This window comes from Monodon monoceros, unplaced genomic scaffold (assembly GCF_005190385.1).
Source record: "Monodon monoceros isolate NGI ecotype Baffin Bay Population unplaced genomic scaffold, NGI_Narwhal_1 Super_Scaffold_10, whole genome shotgun sequence".
NCBI classification, from domain to species: domain Eukaryota; kingdom Metazoa; phylum Chordata; class Mammalia; order Artiodactyla; family Monodontidae; genus Monodon; species Monodon monoceros.
In genome coordinates, this window is record NW_021703766.1 from 16,888,241 (window position 1) to 16,910,259 (window position 22,019).

General features: G+C 42.2%; 1 protein-coding gene across 4 annotated transcripts in view; it reads right to left on the reverse strand.

The window, feature by feature from the left end:
- The window catches only part of WWP2 (WW domain containing E3 ubiquitin protein ligase 2), a 157,886-nt gene that overhangs the window by 40,065 nt on the left and 95,802 nt on the right, over positions 1–22,019 (reverse strand). For all 4 annotated transcript variants that reach the window (XM_029241206.1, XM_029241211.1, XM_029241219.1 and 1 more), the window contains 2 exons: positions 21,161–21,282; positions 8,982–9,192 (listed from right to left, as the gene is read on the reverse strand). In XM_029241206.1, the coding sequence (XP_029097039.1) occupies positions 8,982–9,192; positions 21,161–21,282 (333 nt within the window). The remainder of the gene's footprint in view (positions 1–8,981; positions 9,193–21,160; positions 21,283–22,019) is intronic.

Sequence of the window (22,019 nt, forward strand, 5' to 3'; positions counted from 1 at the left end):
GGTGAATGGTAAGATTTATTTCCCCTGTAGGGACATTGTCAGACTGTTTTATGAGTCAAAAATCTGTGTGCAGTGGAACACATCTCCTACTCACTGTTTTCATTGCTTCAGTAGGTCCTCTGTAAACTGGGTAGGAAGTGTGTTAAACTCAGACCTTCCCCCAAGAACCCTTCTTGAAATACTGAGCTTTCCTTTAAATCCAAGCACACTAAACCCCTTTTTAAAACTATCAACAACCAGCACTTTATGCCCCTTAATCACAGGGGGGCACAGTAGTAGCTACTGAGGACTCTGAATTAAGGTCTGTTTTTCATCTCTTTCTTCTTCACCCATCCCATTTTCTTTGCCTTGGAAAAGTCCCCAAAGCTCTTCGATGGAAGATGGCAACTGCTTTCAGGACTTCCCTGGTGGCCCAGTGGTAAAGAATCCGCCTTCCAATTCAGGGGACGCGGGTACGATCCCTGGTCAGGGAACTAAGATCCCACATGCCGTAGGGCAACTAAGCCTGTGCGCCACAACTATTGAGCTCGCACGCCTCAATGAGAGAGCCCGCACGCCACAAACTACAGAGCCCATGCACCCTGGAGCCTGCGCGCCACAACTCGAGAGAGAAAACACACACGCCACAACTAGAGAGAAGCCTGAGCAATGCAACGAGGAGACCGCGCCCCACAATGAAAGATCCTGAGTGCCACAACTAAGACCCAACACAGGCAAAATAATAATAATAAAAAAAAAGATATGCTCTCACAGACAGGCAAGACAATTCCTAGAGACGGTGTCTATTAAAAAAATTTTTTTTAACATTATTGCAAATTTTAAAAACTGTGCAGATAAGTTTGGCAATGCAGGGAAATAGCCACTCTTAAAACATAGTGAGGGACTTCCCTGGTGGTCCAGTGGCTAAGACTCCGAGCTCCCAATGCAGGGGGCCCAGGTTCGATCCCTGGTCAGGGAACTAGATCCCACATGCCACAACTAAAGATCCTGCACACCGCAACTAAAGATCCCACATGCTGCAACTAAGACCTGACGCAGCCAAATAAATAAATATTTTTTAAAAATAGTGGGAGCAAAAATGGGTATACTCTTTCCTAAGGGTAATTTGGCAACTCAGTCAAAAACCCTTCCTACATGAATACCCTTTAATTCAGCAACTCTGTTTCCAGGACATATCCTAAGGAAATAATTATGTGTCAAAAGATTTAGCTTTAAGTGCATCCGTCACAGTATGTTGCAGCATGTTACAGAAAAACTGGAAACAACCTAAATGATCCAAAGTGGAGAATTAGTAAAATAAATTATGTTCATTCTATAATGGGTATTCCATCATTTAAAATATCATTGTGGATAATATAGATTTGTACAGATGTTTACAATATATTGGGTAACAAAAATAAGTGAAAAAATAACATGCATAAGATAATCAAAATTTTGTTTAAAAATTATAAAAATATACTATTTTTCATTAAATCTAAAATGCCACCAATTGTAAGATTTTTTACGTACCACCAAGAAAGAAAAAAATGCTGCCAATTAAACTATGACACTCCAATGTTTGTAAATCACATCTTGATTTTTTTGTTTTTTGTTTTTTGCAGTATGCGGGCCTTTCACTGTTGTGGCCTCTCCCGCTGCAGAGCACAGGCTCCAGACGCACAGGCTCAGCGGCCACGGCTCACGGGCCTAGCCGCTCCGCGGCATGTGGGATCTTCCCAGACCGGGACACGAAACCGTGTCCCCTGCATCGGCAGGCAGACTCTCAACCACTGTGCCACCAGGGAAGCCTACACATCTTGATTTTAAAGAAGTTAAATGTGAAATAACATGCGTATCAGAATCTACAAAACATGGGGGCAGGGGGATCACGTATGCGTGTAAAATTTTTACAACATCAGAGTAAGGAAGTATTTCAGAAAGGCACGTGAAAAAGATGAACAGATTTGGCTATCTAAAACTTTGAACTCCTGTACAATAAAAAGCAACATTAAAAAGTAAAAAGAGGGCTTCCCTGGTGGCGCAGTGGTTGAGAGTCCGCCTGCCGATGCAGGGGACGCGGGTTCATGCCCCGGTCTGGGAAGATCCCACATGCCGCGGAGCGGCTGGGCCCCTGAGCCATGGCCGCTAAGCCTGCGCGTCTGGAGCCTGTGCTCCGCAACGGGAGAGGCCACAACAGTGAGAGGCCCACATACCGCAAAAAAAAAATAGTGAAAAGACAAGACACAGACTGGGAGAAAATATTTGCAATGCACATAATTGAGAGGGGATTAGTATCCAGCATATATTAAGAAATCCTGCAGATTAAAAAGACAGATAGCACACAGAAAAATGGATAAAAATATATGAATAGACAATTCACAAGAAAGGAAACTCAAGAACCAAATTAAAATAACATGTATGAAGAGGTTTTCAAATTAAAACCAGCAAAAGATACCCTTTCACACCCATTAGACTGGCCAACATGAAAAAAAATCTGACAGTTCTAAGTTTTAGCCGGAACGCTATGCATGCTCATGGGAGCATGAACTGGTGAGCTGACTCAAAAAGCAATCTGAGGGCTTCCCTGATGGCGCAGTGGTTGAGAGTCCGCCTGCCCATGCGGGGGACACGGGTCTGTGCCCCGGTCCGGGAGGATCCCACTTGCCGCGGAGCGGCTGGGCCCATTGGCCATGGCCGCTGGGCCTGCGCGTCCGGAGCCTGTGCTCTGCAACGGGAGAGGCCACAACAGTGAGAGGCCCGCGTACCGCAAAAAAAAAAAAAAAAGCAATCTGATAGTGTCTACTAAAACTGAAGACCTTCATCTTCCTACAAAGAAGAAACCCTAGTTCTAGTACTTGCACTAAAGAAACAAACATGCACGCAAAAAGGCATACACAGAAAAAACTTCATTGTAGCATTGTTTATAAAGGCAAAGATGTAATTATAGCATAAATAAACACAAATATAAAATGTTATTTTTTATATTTTACATTTATGATATAGAATATACACAATAAATATAAATAAATTTTAATTATAACATAAATAAAATTTTACCTATTCATACAACAGAAGACCATATAGCAGTTTAAATGAATGTACCAAGTTCCATGTATCTCTGTATATAGGGAATGGGACTGGGGAGGGGTTCACAGGGACTTTCAACTTTATTGACAGTCTTCATCAAGAGCTTAAAAAACAGGGGGGAGGTTTATAGCAAATGCAGCATAATGCTAAAGTCTGATACGGCTCGGTAGGGGAGCCCACAGGTATTTCTTATATTACTTTCTATTCTTATCTGCATGCTTAAAATATTTTACAATTAAAAAATAAAATTTAAAAGCACATACCCTAAGACTGTCAAAAAATTTTGGTAGATGTGTGTTGATGTGTACATGTCTGTGTATGTGGTCTTGGGCAAACTGCTTAAGGTTTCCTCATTTGCAAAATAAGGGTGAAAGTAGCAACTACACAGAGTGCCGTGAAGACCGAAATAACCCATGTATGAAACCTAGCACTCCCCAGCACTCTGGAAACATTTAACACATGTTAACTCTCACCAATGATCAGGCAAAAAAATACACAAGGTGCATGAAAAGCACCAGTGGTTAAATCTAGGTGGGTGTGTGTTTGTTATTGCTGTTGTTCTACTTCTTTCTTCTATTTTTGTTTCTAAGTTCCCCCCCCAAAAAAAAACTGTAAAAAATGGTAAGAGCTATTGAGAATGAAAACACTTATCCAGTCATTCAACAAACACTTCTCACTCCAGCTCCCTAGGAGCCAAGTACTATGCTAGGTGCTGGGAATACAAAAACCCAATAATCCCAACTCCTGAGGAGCTCTCAAGAAAGTGTAGTAAAAAATGAAAATTCCTGGGCTTCCCTGGTGGCGCAGTGGTTGAGAGTCCGCCTGCCGATGCAGGGGACACGGGTTCGTGCCCCGGTCCGGGAAGATCCCACATGCCGCGGAGCGGCTGGGCCCGTGAGCCATGGCCGCTGAGCATTCGCGTCCGGAGCCTGTGCTCCGCAACGGGAGAGGCCACAACAGTGAGAGGCCCGCGTACAGCAAAAAAAAAAAAAAAAAAAAAAAAGAAAGAAAATTCCTAATTACACATGAATACATACATATAGCAGGGCGAGAACTTCTCATGGGCCAGTCCCAACAACAGTAGAATCTTTGGAAACAAGGCTTTCGTCCTGAGATGAGGAGGAGCGAGCCAGGAACATGTACTATCTGCCATTAACTAAGCATGTAATAATCCCTGCAGAGTCAAGAACTAAACCATACTACTTAGCAAAAAGGCACAGATTCTCCAGTATAATCCTTTAATCCTTTGCTACTGAAGTATGGTCCATGGCTCAAACTGTTACTATTCAGCAACCAGAAAAGTACAGAAGCTTCTAGATGTTTAGAAACTTTTGTACCAATTTGACATTGCCACAACATCCAAATATGTGATCTGTAGATCTGCCTCACTGAACAGAACAGAGGACAAAAGTAAAGGTTCATAAGAGATTGAAAAAAAAAATTAAAACAGAACAAACAAAACCAGAAGGAAAAAAAAAAACAAGGACTAGTTCTTCACAGACAGTTTCAGAAGCACTGCTTTAAAACTCCTTGGGTAAGGATCTTTGGTTAGCGCCAAAATTGAGTTTGGAATGAAATTCAGTGGCAGCAGCTGGTTTATAACTTAGCAGAAAAGCTGCAAATTCCAACGTCTCTTAAAGTGTCTCTACAAAGAAAACATCAAAGAACTCTTACCAGGTTGTCATCCTTGATAGTGTGTCAAGGACCACCTGGAGAGAGGACCTCTGGGTCTCCATTACTGGGCCTGGGGGTAGGGGAAGATGGCAAATCAAACAGATCCAGAAAACACCCTCCTCAATTATTTCTACTCCGAGGCAGGAAACGGCCAGGGCAGCCAATGGCTGCAAGAGGAGAGGGATGGTGTGAAGTGGCAGTGCTGAGGTAAGTCGGCAGAGTCCAAACACAACGGCCTCCCTTATGTAAGAAACCACAGCACAGCGCGGGCTGCCAGGGTGAAATAATGTGCCTCTGTGTGAGAGGGCCTGGGCGAGCTGCAGAGCCTGGGACGCACTTGGAGTTTATCTAAGCCATGTACACACGGTCTGTTAATGAGCATTTGGTCCCCAAAGTGGGCTCCCTGCTGATAAAAACCAGATGCAGGGCCAGCTGATCAAAGTGGCCTCCCTCCGCACTGCCCACTGCCCGGACCACTATCTCACCATGTCTCCCGAGCCTTCCTGGCAGGCACCCCCTCCTTTAATGGACATTTGCCAGCTGAAAACACCGTGCCCTTCCAACTAGCTCCTTTCGTGCTAATTAAATTAAAAGGTAGGGAAAGCAGGAGGGTTTGGAGACAGGGAGAGAGAGGAAAGAGATAAAGGGTGTTCTATTTGGATTTATGTGGCCCAGTTTTCGGTGGCCTTCGGTCACTAAAACACACAGACGGACGTGACATCTTTATGTCCAGTCTCATCTGCTGCAAGTTTTAGAAAGGCAATGCAGCAACTGGAAAAATAAGCCCTTGGGATCCCCAGATGAACTGTGCCCGATCCCTCTGTAAAGGAGGTTGAAAAGGTAAGGTTAGAAAGAGACAAAGTCAGCTGGATGCCATGAAAAAGCAGTCTAGCATGGCTCAGAAATGCCTTAGCAAAGGGGAGACAAGGTTCACAGTGTCTCCCAGGGCATGAGGACCCCTAGTGAGCAGGGAAGAGCATCCTGACCCTGTGAGAGATTCATACTTGAACCCAAAGCCAGACAACCTAGCCTAGTTAGTAACCCCTTAGGGTCTTGTTCTTGGGAAGAAAATGCAGTATTCCTGTCATAGTTCCTCTTTATTTGAAGCATCAAAGAAGCAGAAAACATTCATCCAGGTGGAGGAAAAAAAAAAAAAGATGGCATTTAAATCGATTCATTAATTCACTACAAGTATGTCTTGGGGGCCGACTTTGTGCCAGGCTTCTTGCCATCTTGGCGTTTACAGCCCAGCAGGGCAGAGAGACGCAAAACATGCAATTACACGTGTGAGAAGTTATAGTACACAGGGTGGTCTGACCTTGTCTACCGGGGATAGAGGAAGGATTCCCAGAGGAAGTGCTGATTAATCTGAGACTTGAAGATGGATAGAAAGTAATGGACAAAATGGTGAGGAAGGTTTCAGAAAGGGTAACCGGCATGGCAGAGGGTCCCAATTCCAGAGAAAGGGTGGTACATCTGTCAAACTAAAATAAGTTACAGCTACAGCTTAGAGAGCAAAGCAAAGAATGTCTTCCATGGAAGCCTTCAGGGGTAGATGAGGTCCTACACTGCAGGGCTTTTTAGGTCTTATTAAGATTTGAGAATTTATCCCTAAAGACAATAGGAAGCCATTGCAGCATTCTAAGTGGTGAAATGTCATGCTCGGAGTTTTATTTTAAAAGGTTAAAAGTGGTCCCCTGACTTCTGAATGCAAGATACCAGAAATAACAAATGTCGTATATTAATGCATATACGTGGAATCTAGAAAATGGTACCGATGCACCTATTTGCAAAGCAGAAATAGAGACACAGATGTAGAGAACAAACATATGGATACCAAGGGGGGAAAGGCGGGGGTGGGGTGAACTGGGAGATTGGGATTGACATATACACACTACTATGTATAAAATAGGTAACTAATGAGAACCTGCTGTATAGCACAGAGACCTCTACTCAACGCTCTGTGGTGACCTAAATGGGAAGGAAAGCCAAAAAAGAGGGGATATATGTATGCATATAGCTGATTCATTTTGCTGTACTGCAGAAACTAACACAACACTGTAAAGCATCTATACCCCAATTTAAAAAAGTTTTTTTAATAATTTCAGAAAAGTAAAAAAAAAAAGATACCAGGAAAAGAGGAATAACTCATCTTGTCTGAATCTCCTAAACTTGTAAATAAGCTAGGGCGGGGACGGTAGGTCTGTGAATTGGAAAGCTCACAGTGGAAAGTGCGCCCTTTCTGGCTTGCTGTCACAGAGCCGAGAACTGAAAGCCTGCCATCCTCACTGCCACACACTCAGCAGTGCCGTTGGCAATCTCCAGGCCCTGAGACAGCCCACAAAGTACCGGAGCTTCCAGTGGCCACCTGGAAGTCCATCTGGGCTGGAAAACTGGGTCTCGGTACCCTTCTCTGGACCATGATACATGTTCAAGTGGGGAGTGGCCTCCCCAGACCCACACACAGGGCCTCATCCCATTCTAAACGCTCCACGGAGAAGATGCTGTTCAAACTGTACTCAGGAAAAGCGTTTCAGCCTCTGGTTGGGCGGGGGTGGGGGGCAGGAGAACAGGCTTCTCAATCGCCAGACTCAGAATAAAGGGTGTTTTCAAGGCCTGGAGTTTTCCAGCTGCCTGGAAACAGGAAGAGCCCAATCCAGGAGAACAGTAACCCTCACACACGCCCTACATAAAGACGCGTTGAGCCATTAGCCCTAATTGCCTGTGACTGACACCGGGAGTGAAGCCCGCCCTCCAGGCATTTGCTCAGCGCAAAGCAAACAAACAGCTCCTGGAGCACCCTGGCAGCCATTTTCTCTCCTTTCTGCCAAAATGATTCTGCCCTGCTCCCCCCAAATTATATACAGATTTCAAATTATAAACCAAACAAAGGTCTTTCAAGTATTCCTTACCACGTACTAAAGAGAAAAAAAAAAAAAAGAACGCCTCTGTAGGGAGGAGTTACACACAAGCAATTGCTTATGAATCTTTTCACAAAATCAAAAACTTCACAGAAGACTTTTTGGAGCCACCTCTCAATACCCCCAATTCTCTCCGGGTTTGAGGTATTAAAAACTATTTGCAATACTTTTCACGTGTTCATTGTGTTTTATTAAGAAATATAAGTTAAGTTGTGTGCCAAATGCTGGGGATCACAAATGCCTTCGGATTTAGGATTTTTTGCTTAAACAACTGGGTTTTCTAAAGTGGTTTAAGAACAATACAGAATGTTATACATCAAGCAAGAGACCATCCATCCTTCCCTTTTCCTTTGTGAATCACCCCACACCACCACCACCGGCCAGACCATGGTGACTGTGGTGATATGGACATTGGTTTTCTCAGTACCAACTGATAACCAGGATGGGCATTGGGACCACAACAGGACTGGCCCTGAAAGTGATCAGCAGTCCTTAGATAAGACTCTGTTTCCCAGTTCAGAACTGTTCTGTTCCTTTATGCTTCCTTCATACCCACTTAAAAAATATCATTCACCAGGTAAAACACCCACCATTGGGTGAGGACTTCATATACAACTGTCTTATTTGAGTCCCTTAACTTCCTGGGGAGATAGATATGCATGATTATTACCTCCACCTTACCGAGATGGTAAGTCACGCAGGCAAAGTCATAAAGGGTTGAGTGGGGAGTTAAACCCAGATCTACTTGATTCCCAGGTCCATGCTTTTATTAATCTCCACTTGCTTTTGGCCTGCTGGGGCCGTCTTCTTGTCATTCAAGGCCTTCAGCATCAGATTTAATTCTGAACTAAAAGGTGGCTCCAAGAAAACCAGGAACCCGCGCTAACGTCAGCCCCGGCCATGGGAATAACGTACAGTAATATTCAGAGCCTGAAGTCCTCCATGGGCCATTGAGATAAAACGCAAGGGAGAAAAGCTGTTTTCTAGGCAGGATCCAGGCAAATCCAGTGATGCTGGAGGGCAAAATGAGCTCCTTGTTCCATAAAAGCCACATTCTTTGAGTCAAGCTGTGCATCTCAAGTCACGGTATAAGGTACCATTGATTCTGCCCTAGATGATTTAGATCCTCTTCAAGATTTATGCAGAACGAGCAGTTCTCCCACACCTCCCTTGTTCCTGTGCATGGCAGCCTCCCCAGAGACTACTAGCCACCAGGTAATAAATAACCACGTCGTTTCTACCCTGGTGAAGGAGCCTCAGTTGTTTTTTATTTCAGGGGGTGGGGAGGGAGGTGCTGCTGTGGGACAGAAGGCTACTCACCCAGCAGGCAGAGCATCAGGGGCCTGGGCAGCCACTGGGAGCTGCTGGGTACCCGAAGTGCTGGGCTCCTCTCCTTCCTCCGGCGTGGCCGTGGCAGGGAATGTCGCGGTGGCGGGGTTGGGGACCGCACTCGATGCCGCAGCAGGCGGGGACACCACAGCAACAGCGGAGGGTCCTTCGGGGTCAGTGGCTGCAGTGGGTTCGTCATTCACTGAAAATACAGGAACCGTAGTTTAGAGATCAACTCAGCGTGTGTTCACATTCACCAGGTTTCTCACTTAACATGGTAACACAGTACCTACAAGGTGACTGTACATGTTACCTGGTGACGGCAAAAAGTTTTACAGAACATAACTTTGGAAAGGACAGCAAGTCAGTGAGGGCCTGCCGGAAGAACAGTGGGAGATGGAGCTGAAATAAATAGATTATTAAATATTACCTCTTTTATATAACTTCACTAAATTTTTCTAACATGCCATGGTTACGTTTACAGCGATAAAAGAGTAGCAGAAAAATAATGTACCAGCACTAATGTACCAGCACTAACCAATGTTAGTGCTACAAGGAGCAAGGCCAAAGCCAAGTTCATAGGGTTGTATACTTTTCTTTGTCACTTGTCTGCTAGGCACAAATAGCACCTTCCTTCAAAAAGATCCATACACACTAAGAGGTAGAAAACTTCCAATAATGTGCTTGTTCTTTTAAAGACTCATGCTCAAAGTGGGGGGCAAGGATTAACACCCTAGATGGAAAAGATGGGGCTGTGAGAGAAGGGACTTGTCTCCAAGGTAACAATAGACAAAGAGACAGAAGTGAAATAAGCTGATTCCTGAGTCTCCTCATTTTTCCATTCCTTTCATGATCACTCATGTTCACAAGGATCCCAAGGCACTGCAATATCCTCTCACTCAGAAAGGGATCAAATGCGGTTTCAAAGAATTAAAATTCTTTGAATACGGATAAGCCATAAACAGAGAATTTTCTACATATGTGATTGCATATGTGTACATTTACACTAGAATTTCGTAGGAAAACCCCTTGGTTTAGCCTCATCTTCCTAATACAGAAACTCTTTTTGCAGTTCCCCTAACAAATGGCTATCCAGATTGAACATTTCTTCTGACAAACACCTTGCTACAGAGCCATTCCACTGTTGAACAGATGTAGCTGCCAGAAAGATTTTTCTTATGTTAAGCTGAATTCCACTAGATGGTTTCAGTCCCCACACCCCAAGCAATACAAAATAAGTATCCGGCCATCCTGTTTCTCATTCACCCTCTCTATTCCAGTAAAAGGCCTACTATTTCTTTAATGTCTCTAGGTTATTACTCTCTTCTTATGATCTGGCTGCCCTCTTGTAGATATTTTCTTCTATTGCCTCCCATTTCTAAATAATGGTATCATGAACTGAACATAATAAACAAGATACCATCAGACCAGCAGAGTCAGATTTCCAATATAAATGATATTAGTTATATTTATAGAACACCAGTTATATTTATAGAACACCAGAATGCCAGCCAAAGTACACATCATTGCTTTTTGGATTATCTCATTTAAGCCTCATACACAAGCCCATTTTACAGTTGAGGAAACTGAAGCTCGAAGAGGTTAAATAACCTGCCAAGGTCACAGGGCACCTAATTCACACCCCTGCTGTCTGCCTCCAGAGCCTGAACCCTCATTCACTACACTCTACTTCTCCCTCTCTGCGCATCCTCTAATGCAGCCCGGGATTATAATAACTCAGAAGCAACCACATGAGCCTGTCGGCTGACGTGAGACTGGTGGTCAGCTGAAACTAAAATTTCTTCACATGAGATGATGCCAAGCTTGATCTTAACAAACAGCAAGGAGCCTAGGAACTACCTACGATTAATTTAAATAATCTGCTTTCTCTTCAGCATATAAAATATTGTCTGGCACACAGACTAAATTAGTTGTTTAATAAATGACTATATTTTATGCAACTGATGTTTCCTCAACATAAATGCAAGAATTTTTATTTATATTCCTAGTCTATCTCGGCTGAGTTAGTAAAACACAACAGATGTCAATTATTTTTATGCAAATCTATAAATTTTACTCAATTCCAATGAAAAAACCATCATGACATTTATGAGAACTAAATAAATTCATTCTAAAATTTATAAGTAAAACTAAACACAGAAGAATAGCCATAAAAATTCTAGAGACAAAGAGTCTTGTGTGCATGCGGTGGGGGATAGGGGAGGAGATAGTTTTCTAAGGTATTAATTAACCCATATTATAAAGCTACAACAACTAAAACAATGTGGCACTGATATATGAATAGGTAGATGTCGATTAAATAAACAAGATAGTTCAGAAACAGAATTAAATACACATTGGAATTAAGGAATTTAGTATATGACAAAGGTGACATCTTAAATTCCTGAAGAAAGGACAGACTATTCAGTAAAAGGTACTGTGACAAGTGGGTAGAGTACTGGACAAAAACTGAGATATATTCCTACCTCACTCCTTACATCAAAATAAATTCCAGAGAGATCAGAGACTTTGACATAAAAAATGAAATCACAGAGGAACCAAAGAAAATGGAGAACAGTTTTATAATCTCAAAGTGGAAAAGACAAAATCTAAAAGTCATAAAGTATTGATGAATTCAACTACATTAAATTTTTTTTTAATCTAAATGGCAAAAAACCGCCATAAGCAAAATTAAAATCAAAAGAAAAACAACAAACTGGGAAAGATTATTATCAATTCATATTACAAACCAGTTGCTAATTCCTTTGATATGAAAAAAAGCCTCTACAAAACAGTAAGAAAGGGACTTCCCTGGTGGCGCAGTGCTTAAGAACCCACCTACCAATGCAGGAGACACGGGTTCGAGCCCTGGTCCAGGAAGATCCCACATGCCATGGAGCAACTGAGCCTGTGCGCCACAACTACTGAGCCTGTGCTCTACAGCCCAACAGCCACAACTACTGAGCCCACGTGTCACAACTACTGAAGCCCACGCGCCTAGAGCCCGTGCTCCACAATAAGAGAAGCCACTGCAATGAGAAGCCCACGCACAGAGACGAAGAGTAGCCCCCCCCTCGCCGCAGCTAGAGAAAGCCCACACAGCAATGAAAACCAAATGCAGCCAAAAATTAATTAATTAATTTAAAAAAAACAGTAAGAAAAAGACCAAAAATATGCAGACACTTCACAGTTAAGGAAATACAAATTACCCCTAAACATACGAAAAGATGCTCAACCTCAATTATGAGACCAAAAAATGCAATTTAAGGCTATAATGAAATGCCATTTTTTAACCTATCACACTAGCAAGAGTGAAAAATATTCAACCACACTGATAAGAATGTAAGAAAAACTGGATTTTCACATACTGCTGGTAAGAGGAGAAACTGCTAGAACCTCTGTGGAGTGCAGTTGCGCAATACCAAAAATTTAAATACAATAATTGGGAGGTGGGGGGAAGCTTGGGTGGTTACAAAGAGAGGTCGGGGGGCCTACAGGTGAAATTAAAATGGCCATGAGTCAATAACAGTCAAAGCTGGGTGATGGGTTCATTGTAATATTCCTTTTTACTTTTGTACATATTCAATGTCCGTGGCATAGATGGAGTGTGTACTCCCATCAGGAGAGGCACATAACGTCTGGTCGTTTCTCTTTTGCAATGTTAGCAGCCATTGATGATTATTGCCTAAATCCACTAACTGGTAAAGAACCGAAAAATAGTAATATTCTAATTCTATCACGCCTCTAAAGAGAAATTTCCCCTATCAACTATCTGGTTACCTTGAGGTTCAGTTTGTAAAGAAAAGGCAAGAGAATTGCTTGAGTCTTTTCTTTCATTTACCAGTTTTCAGAAGAATGAGTTAATACTCTCATGTTCTCCAAAAACAAACAGTGAAATTTTGCTCTGTTTAAAAATCATTATGAGTTCTTGGATTTAAATATATTTAAAGCATTTCAATCTTTTGTGATTATTGTTCTTATTGAAACTAATATTGTCCCCATCTTTGGCTGGGGTTAGCAGAAGAGGGAAGGGCCAAAGATCTTCAAGTTGCCTTCAAGTTCTTTGGAAAAAATTCTAAGATAATTAATAAATGGGAAAGTGCAGAACAGCATATATATTGTGCTACCATTTGTGTGTGTATGTTCAAAGAATATGCTTGTATATTCAAAGAATATCTTGGAAAGAATCATACGAAACACAACAGTGACTGCCTCTGGGGAGGGAAGGGGAAGCTGGAAGACCAGAATAGGAAGGAGACCTTCTTTACACTGTTTAAGCTTTTATACCATTAAAGTGTTGACAACATATATGTACTGCCTATTAAAAAATTTTTTATGAAATTTTCAACCAGGAAAAGAACAAAACCAGAGCCCTGTAGCATGCCAGTGGAAAAGACGGCCTAGTCAATACTATTTGGACCTGACCGTTCATGCCGCTGCAAATCTAGTTAGAAGGGTTCCCACCAGGACTGCATCTGTCCACAGAGCTTCCCAAGAGCCTTTGATTCACCAGAGTAGTTCATCTGTTTAAGAGCTTTGTGGTTTGTCGAGTTTAGATTTGGAAACTGAATGTGAAAGCCAGATATCCTAGCATTGAAACTTTATGTGTCCATGCTTAAACTCTCTGCTCTCAAAGACTCTGTATGTGTGTGCGTACGGGCATACCTCAGAGATATTGCAGGTTTGGTTCCAGACCACCACAGTAAAGCAAATATCGCAATAAAGCAAGTTTTTTGGTTTTCTGGTGCGTATAAGTTTTGTTTACACTATATTGCAGTCTATTAAGTGTACAATAATAGCATGATATCTTAAAATACAGTGTATACTTTATTGCTAAAATGCTAACCGTCATCTGAGTGAGTTGTAATCTTTTTGCTGGTGGAGGGTTTGAGATATTGCAAGAACTGGGGAATTCTCTGGTGGTCCAGTGGTAAGGACTCCGCACTTTCACTGCCGAGGGCCCAGGGTCAATCCCTGATCAGGGAACTAAGGTCCCACAAGCCACACGGCATGGCCAGAAAAAAAGAAACATTGCAAGAGTTACCAAAATATGACACAGAGACACGAAGTGAGCAAATGCTATTGGAAAAATGGTGCCAGCAGATTTGCTTGATGCAGGGTCGCCACAAACCTCCAATTTGTAAAAAAAAAAAAAAAAAAAAAAAGAAGAAGAAAAAATGTAATATCTGAGAAGCACAATAAAGTAAAAAGAGATAAAACAAAGGTATGCCTGTATATACACACATGTTCTTAGAACATAAGGGCTTGAAACCTCAGAAGTAAATCCAAACCATAGCAGCTTACAGTCAGAAGAAACCAAAGTTCAGATAATTCAGTTACTGCGTCATGGTCACCCTGGGAAAAAAGTGACAGAGTGCCACATTTGAGCCATGAGTTCAAGTAGAGAGAAAAACTGGATTGACAAAGACGAGGAGTTACAATTTCATCATGCCTTAGAAAATTGCTGTATTTTACATTTAAGCTCTATTCAGTATAGCCAGTGTTCTCTATTAATCATAATTATTTGATGTACACAACTTATCTCCCCCAAAAGACAGCATCCTTCTTGAGAATGAGGGCAAATTTGTTTTCCTTCATTTTTTGCTACTTCCATTCTCTACCTACTACATTCTTGTCTCCACCCCTTTGCTCACTTCAGCCCTCCTTCCTTAGAGGCTCTCCCCACCACTTCAGCCCAGACGATCCCTTTGCAGAGCCCACAGCACCTGTGGCCTTGGCTACTCAACCTCGCAGCCCCTGTGACATCTGCTGTGTTGGTACTTGGCTGACTGGGGCTTTTCAGCTTCTTTCCCTGAAACAGACTATAGGGCAGAGGCCTTATTTCATACTTCTTCACACTGTCATAGCGCTTAGCAAAATGGCATTCGACAAATATTGATTGAATAAATACTTGTTTAATAGGCCTAATAATCTAGCAAAAGATATCTGAAATAAAACCGCCTCACATTTGGATAACACTATCACTTGCAAAGCAGGTTCTTTTTAAATTTTTTAAATTTTGGAATAGTTTTAAATTTATAGAAAAATTACAAAGATAGTACAAAGATAGCATGCCCTTCATCCATGCCCTTCATCCATGCTATTACTACCTTGCTGAACTATGGCACATTTGTCAAAACTAAAAAAATAACATTAGTATATTACTGTTAATTAAATTCTAGAATTTTTTTGGATTTCACCAGCTTTTCCACTAATGTCCTTTTACTATTCCAAGATCCAATCAAGGATCCCATGCTGCTTTTCACAAGTTCATTCTCATTAGCTCACTTATCCTCCTAATAACCCCATGAGGAAGGTAGTATTACTCCCATTTTACTGAAGGTAAAACTGAGGTTCCCAGAGGTACCACTCAGAGAGGTGCCCAGCAAGTAGCAGAACCAGCACTCAAAACCAGAAGACTATTAAACAAAAAGAATGGAAGGAGGTGGGAGGAGGAGAAATGAAGATGGCTTAGATGGCTTTCCTGTGTGGGAAAGAAAAGCTGGGTACCAAGATGAGAGGGTAAATGGGATAAGGGAGTAAAATGGCTGATTTCTACAATTGTGGGTATTTCACAAGGTTCCCTCTGTGATGTTGGTTAAACATTCTAACTTTCTGAATCAGATATTCACTCAGGACTAAGACATACTCTAGTCACGGTTGGCCAAAAAAAAGATCAGGAATTGGAAATTCTTTTTCTTAATCCTAGACAGGCTGCCAGCTCACTGTGTGTTCCAAGATCTTTAGGTGTGTGTGTGGTGTAGCACAGACTCTCACTGGACACACAGGTCTTTTCAGCCCCCTCACTCGGGCATGGAGAAGGCGACTGCCAACAATGGAAGCTTTTTAAACTGAAGATCAGCTCGTAACTTATGATACACGGTAAAGCAGTCGGTATCTCTCACCCGTGAAACCCAAGCAATGACTTCCAATGCAATCGATCAACTCAGCTCTTCGAGGGAGCGGACCAAAATTAGAAAAATATTTCATAATTAGTATGACACAGGGTGGGTGAGGATTATATTTTTAAAAGCAATTAAATTAGATGGAAAAAAGAAGAAAAACTTAAAAATGGATAAAGCCATACCATGTCACCTGATGGGAAAGTTCAATCTTTCCTTGCTCAATATGTAGATTCATACAGTTTCCACTTACATTCCACCACGCTTCTAAGCATTCAAAGTCTGAAATTTGTTTTGAAAATGTATAAACTATCAAAAAATATCATGGAGAAAAAGCAATAAGGTAGGATTAACCCTTCCAGACATTAGAAAAACATCCTATAACATGTCTATAATCAAAATCACGCAAGACTGGCTCAAAACCAGAAATAAATGGGATAAGTAAAGAGTCCGGAAATGAATACTCACTGCATATAAGAATACAGTAAGTGATAAACACTGAGTAAAACCACAGAAAGAAAAAAAGTAATTAATGTTTACAGGATAACAGGACCCTGCTATAGAGAAAAATTAGTTGAAACCCAACTTTCATTATATTTATGAATGTATAGATACAGATAAACCAGTATAATTTCCAGTGGGATATTTTTAACATGAAAAAAAAGTAAAACAGAAAATATTTATTCCATCTAGAGACAAGAGAATCTTTTCACTACTGAAGCAAAAGTTAAAATTATAAATATTAAAAAAATGCTCAGGCACAATTTTTTTTAAGTTTTTAACTCCTTTGCTACAAAAACCATAGAAAATGAGACAAAAGGCAAAACAATGATATAGGGGGAAAACTTATAATCATACAAATAACAGATAAAACTTGTACCTAGATACTTCACACCCATTAGGACAGCTAGTATGGGAAAAACAAAACAAAACAAAACAAAAAAACCAGAAAAAAACAAGTGTTGGCAAGGATATTAAAAAGTTGGAATGCTCATTCACTGCTGGTGGGAAAAGACAGTACAGCTGTTCTGGAAAACAGTTCGAGGGTTCCTCAAACGCTAAACATAGAATTACCCTATGACCCATCAACTCTACTCCAAGGTATACAGCCAAAAGAATTGAAAGAACACACTCAAACAGATACTTGGACACCCATGTTCACAGCAGCATTCACAATAGCCAAGGAGTGGACACAACCCAAATGTCTATCAACAGATGAATGGATAATTTAAACATGGTAAAAACATACAAAAGAATATTATTCAGCCTGAAAAAGGAATGAAACCCTGACCCATGCTACAACGTGGATGAATCTTGAAAACATTATGCTAAGTGAAATAAGCCAGGGACAAAAGATACCTAGAATAAGCAAATTCATACAGACATAAAGCAGAACGAAGGTTACCAGGGGCTGGGGCTGGGGGGTAGGAGGAAGGGAGAATGTTTTTGTGTAAAAGGTACAGAGTTTCAGTTTGGGATGATGAAAAGGTTCTGGAAATGGATAGTGGTAAAGTTGCACGACCCTGTGAATGTACTCAATGCTACTGAATCATACACTTAAAAATGGTTTATATGGTAAATTTTATGTTATGCGCATTTTACCACAATTTTATTAAAAACCTGTACTTAGACGATATAAATCTCTAAAATAAATATCTATAACTCCATGAGACAAATAACTGAACACCATGAAAAAAGTCGCTTAAGAGAAAAGCAACCGATAATTGTAGAAATGCAATGAGGTTAAACGATGAGGTGGCACCCAATACCTGTTAGCAAAATGACAAACCAGTATTTACAAGGTCAAGGGAAAAATAAACCTCATATGCCATGAGGAAAATTTTACAGTGCCTTGGGATGTATGATTATTTCAAACCTTTTGGAAGGCACTCTGGTAACACACTTTAGATTTTAAAAATTTGCATCCTTTGACTCAAGAACTCCATTCTGGAAGAAACAAAGTTGTATGCAAAGAATGTTTACATCAGGATTTTGTTTTACAAAAGGGAAATACACAAGGACTGCAAAATGGTTATATGGGTTATGGCATATTAACTGTGAAATAGTATAAGGCCACTAAAAAAAGGTAAACAAGAAGACCACTGATACATGAACACGTATAACAAAAATAATGAAATGGAAAAAAGAATATCTATTCACGCTGCATAATTATAACCATATGAAATTATTCTTAAAGACAAAAGCTAACTGAGAGCTTACTATGTCCCAGGCACTGTGCTAGACATGCTACATGTTTTATATAATTTATTCCTTATAACAACGCTATGAGATATATAATCTTGTCCTAATTTTATTAATGAGAAAACTAAGGCTCAACTAGTCCCTGGGTCTTACACACGTGCTATACACCGGGGGCAAAATCTGACTGCAGTCAATGTGACTCCCCACCTTACATGCATGGAAATCACATTTAAGGGAGGAATGAGTGAGAGATGTAATTTTTTTTGGGGGGTGGCGGGTAAAGTTTTCAAGAAAAAATTAGAAAGTAAATCATTGCACACAAGTCTCAATAAAGTGCTATACCATTAGCCTAGTCCTTGATTCCACCACTTCTAAAATTCAGAGATATAATATTTATACAGACAGACCGCCATTCATTTTCTTTTTATAAAAACGGATACTTTACAGTTGTGATGTGAAAAAAACACCTGGAAGTCAGCTCCGTCTTTGCCCCAAATGTCTTTTTCATGCATAGCTGCAGAGCACAGCCAAAAAGGCTTGCTAAATAAATCTTGTATGTCTCTGGAAACGTTTCCTGGAAGCACGGCTCTCTACCACCACCATTTTGGAACTGGTCCTAGCAGTTCGAACAGCGGTATATGGAGATGTCCATATACCTGTATGTCCATACAGGGATGGAGATGTCCTCAATCAGCGCCTCAACCCCCTTCTAGTTTTACGCTACCAAAGAGGGGCGCTTCTGTCTGCTCCCCAAAGGAAAGGTGAGATCTTTCTGTACCCCTTGGATAGACATTAAAAAGGCTACAAAGCCCAGGCTGGCTGTGAGCCAAATGTGAACCGTCATCAGAGCAGAAAGGAAACAAGATAGGGGCCAAGGCCTGTATTTTAACAGGCAGAAATCCCTAACATTCAATGACTGTCCTTCACAGACATGTTTGGGAACAGTTTGGGCATTCAGACACAGCACCATAAGACATCTCCAAGGCAGTTTGGGGTTACAGATATTTGGCTTTTGGAAGACGTGGCTGGCACATGCCTCATCTGCTGAAATACATAATGTTCCTGGAGATAAGGACAATACACAAAGGTACCTAAAAAGAGTAGGGAAAACACAGACCTGTTTAAATGTCCAAGGAGAGTTACTCAAAGACCATCACCACAGAAAGGCAATTTACCCACAGGTGTTTTTTGGGGGGGTTTTTTTGGGGGGGGGGGTTTGGGGGGTTTTTGGCTGTGCCACACAGCATGTGGGATCTTAGTTCCCCAGCCCGGGATCGAAGCTGCGCCCCCTGCATTGGAGGCATGCAGTCCCAACCACAGGACAACCCGGGAAGTCCTACCCATAGTTTTTGTAAGACAAGCAGAGATGGCTGGGGGAGACCAGCATCACAACGATGCAGGCCCCTGGAGGAACAAAGTGGCTGGTATCACGCCTGTGGCATCCAGGAAACAACTGGTTCCAAAGCCAGTTCCCCTTGCCCGTTTGTGAACACCGGCCCTCATCTATGAGTGGCTTTTTTATTTCATCACGCCACATGGCTTGTGGGATCTTAGTTCCCGGACCAGGGGTTTAACCTGGGCCCTGGCAGTGAAAGAGCCAAGTCCTAACCACTGGACCACCAGGGAATTCCCACAAGTGACTTATTTGCTTAAGAGAAACATGTTTACTGGTGCTCGCGGAGCTGCATACAGTATTCTGTAACGCAGTCCACGGCCCCCACCTCGCTGTCCCCACCACACAAATGGGAAGCCAGGCCACCCCTGGCTTCTGTAACTGGCAGTTCCAGCACTTGCACACTGTGGTTGGCAAAGGAGCATCAGGCAGGCTGAGACAGCTACCACTTATGCCCCTCACCTCCAGCTCACCCTCGTCCTCAAGCCTCGGGGCGAGCTCACTAACTCAATTCCTGCAGGCCCCAAACTCCAGGGAGAAAGTCAGGCCACTGCACACACAGTGAGCCTTGCGGGACACAGGCCACTCCACCCTGCAGTCTGCCGCAGACGACAATATAGCCGAGCACCCTGAGCTATCAAAGGGGCTCTGCAGCCCTCATGCAGTGCTGCAAGAGAACTAAAAGTCATTAGAAAGTAACCCCAATCGACTTCTCCTGCTCAATAAGTTTGTCACACAAAGGGCAGGAACAGTACCATGGTAACGCTTATGTGAAGAAGCTGTGCTGCTCTGAACTTCCCGTCCTTCCTGCCACACCTCTGCTATCACGAGCATCTACAAAATTATTTCAGTGTCTCTTACTGATTTAAACGCCTGCATTTCCCCCACCTACAGCTTACCAAAGCAAACACCCGTGTCCCTTCCCAACTGCCCCAAATTAAGACAAATTACCAAATGACCAGCAGTCACAAAAGATATGACAATCTTCAAGATGTTTAGGAAAAAAACCTTTTTTTGGTCCCTTCCCCTTTTTAATTCAACACTGTCTGGATGAGACAGAAGGAAAACACGACAAAAATGGATTTGTTCTGAAATAGGTCCTTCTCTTCCCACTTATGGGGAAGCAGGATCAAGTGCAGAGAGGTTCCATGTGGATGTGGAAGCGCTATCTGCTCTCAAATGGACCAAATACTCTCAGTGGAACAGCCACAGGAGGCCCCCCAGTGGCAGCTGGGCTTTGCTCCTGGTCCGGCATCCCAACCTGCTCAACAGTGCTGCCATCTTCTCTAAGCCAGCTCTTCACAACAATACTTAGTCTTCTTTCTCCCTAGTCTGATTAGTCCCTTAAATTAAGGAAATGAAAAAACGTGTCATGTGTAAGATATCGCCCCCCTCGCAAAGAAATCCGATGTTGATAAGAAATGAATTTAAATATCAATACTTTTCATTTCTGTACAAAGGAAGATCTCAGACGAGCACAGTCATGTGGAGAATAACCTTGGCTGTACACACGATGCCAGAGAGAAAAGAAGACGGGTCATGGAAAGACTGATGGATTCAAATTCCATCTTAGTGTGGGAGTCTTCTCTCGCCCACCCTGCATCCCGACTCCATGTGAGAACAAGTTAGAGGCCATGCTTTAGTCTGGGCTGGTGCTCTGCACTGTCACTCACCTGTGCCATTGGCCGAGCCACTGTGGCTTGGGTTCTTGAGGGGCTGATGCTGCCGGCTGCTAGCACCGGGGCTCTGCTCACCAGTTGCTGTTCTGGCTGAACCACCTGAATGTCTGTGTGTCCTGGGGGTTCAAAATATAAAGCAGACAGATATAAGTCACTGTGAAAAAGACAGAGGTGTGCCCCACCTAAGTCACTGTATTCCCTCTCTTGCTATTTATGGGAAATAAGCCCCGTAATCGTCCTTCTGGTCTTTGACTCGACAGAAGCTGGCCCTGAATGGAGAGACCCATGTAAGCTTCCTTCTTGGTAAAAGCACAGAAGGCAACTTTCGGTAAACTTTTCCATTTGAAGTAAACAAATCCAGAGTGAATTTCCCCCACATCTGAAATAACTGGCAAAATATCCCGTGACCATCACATTATTTTTATTGGGCTTGGATGTAAGAAATAAACAAGAATCACTGCACAGGCTACAGATGACTTGTTTCTCCCATTGGCCAAAAAAGAGCCCAAAACTTATCCAAATCCATATTCTCTATGGCTAGAAACATGCTTGCCTTGGGAATAAAAGTCAAGGGGCATTAGACAACTTCAACCAATGTGTATGTTGACATGTTTTATCTAGGAAAGGTGATTCAACATCCATGCAAGTAAATGAGGAACAAATGCAGAGAGGGATCTGTACCGCAAGGAAAATGGTGGAATACAGCAGCAGAGGCTCGATCTAACATCTTCGGAGGACACAAGGCAACAGGCAGTACACGTTCTCACGGTCCTGTGGTAGCTTGATTTTGTTCACTTGATGGAAATGTCTAAGCTTCCCTGCCTTTCTCAGTTTTGTCAAAGGAGATTATTCT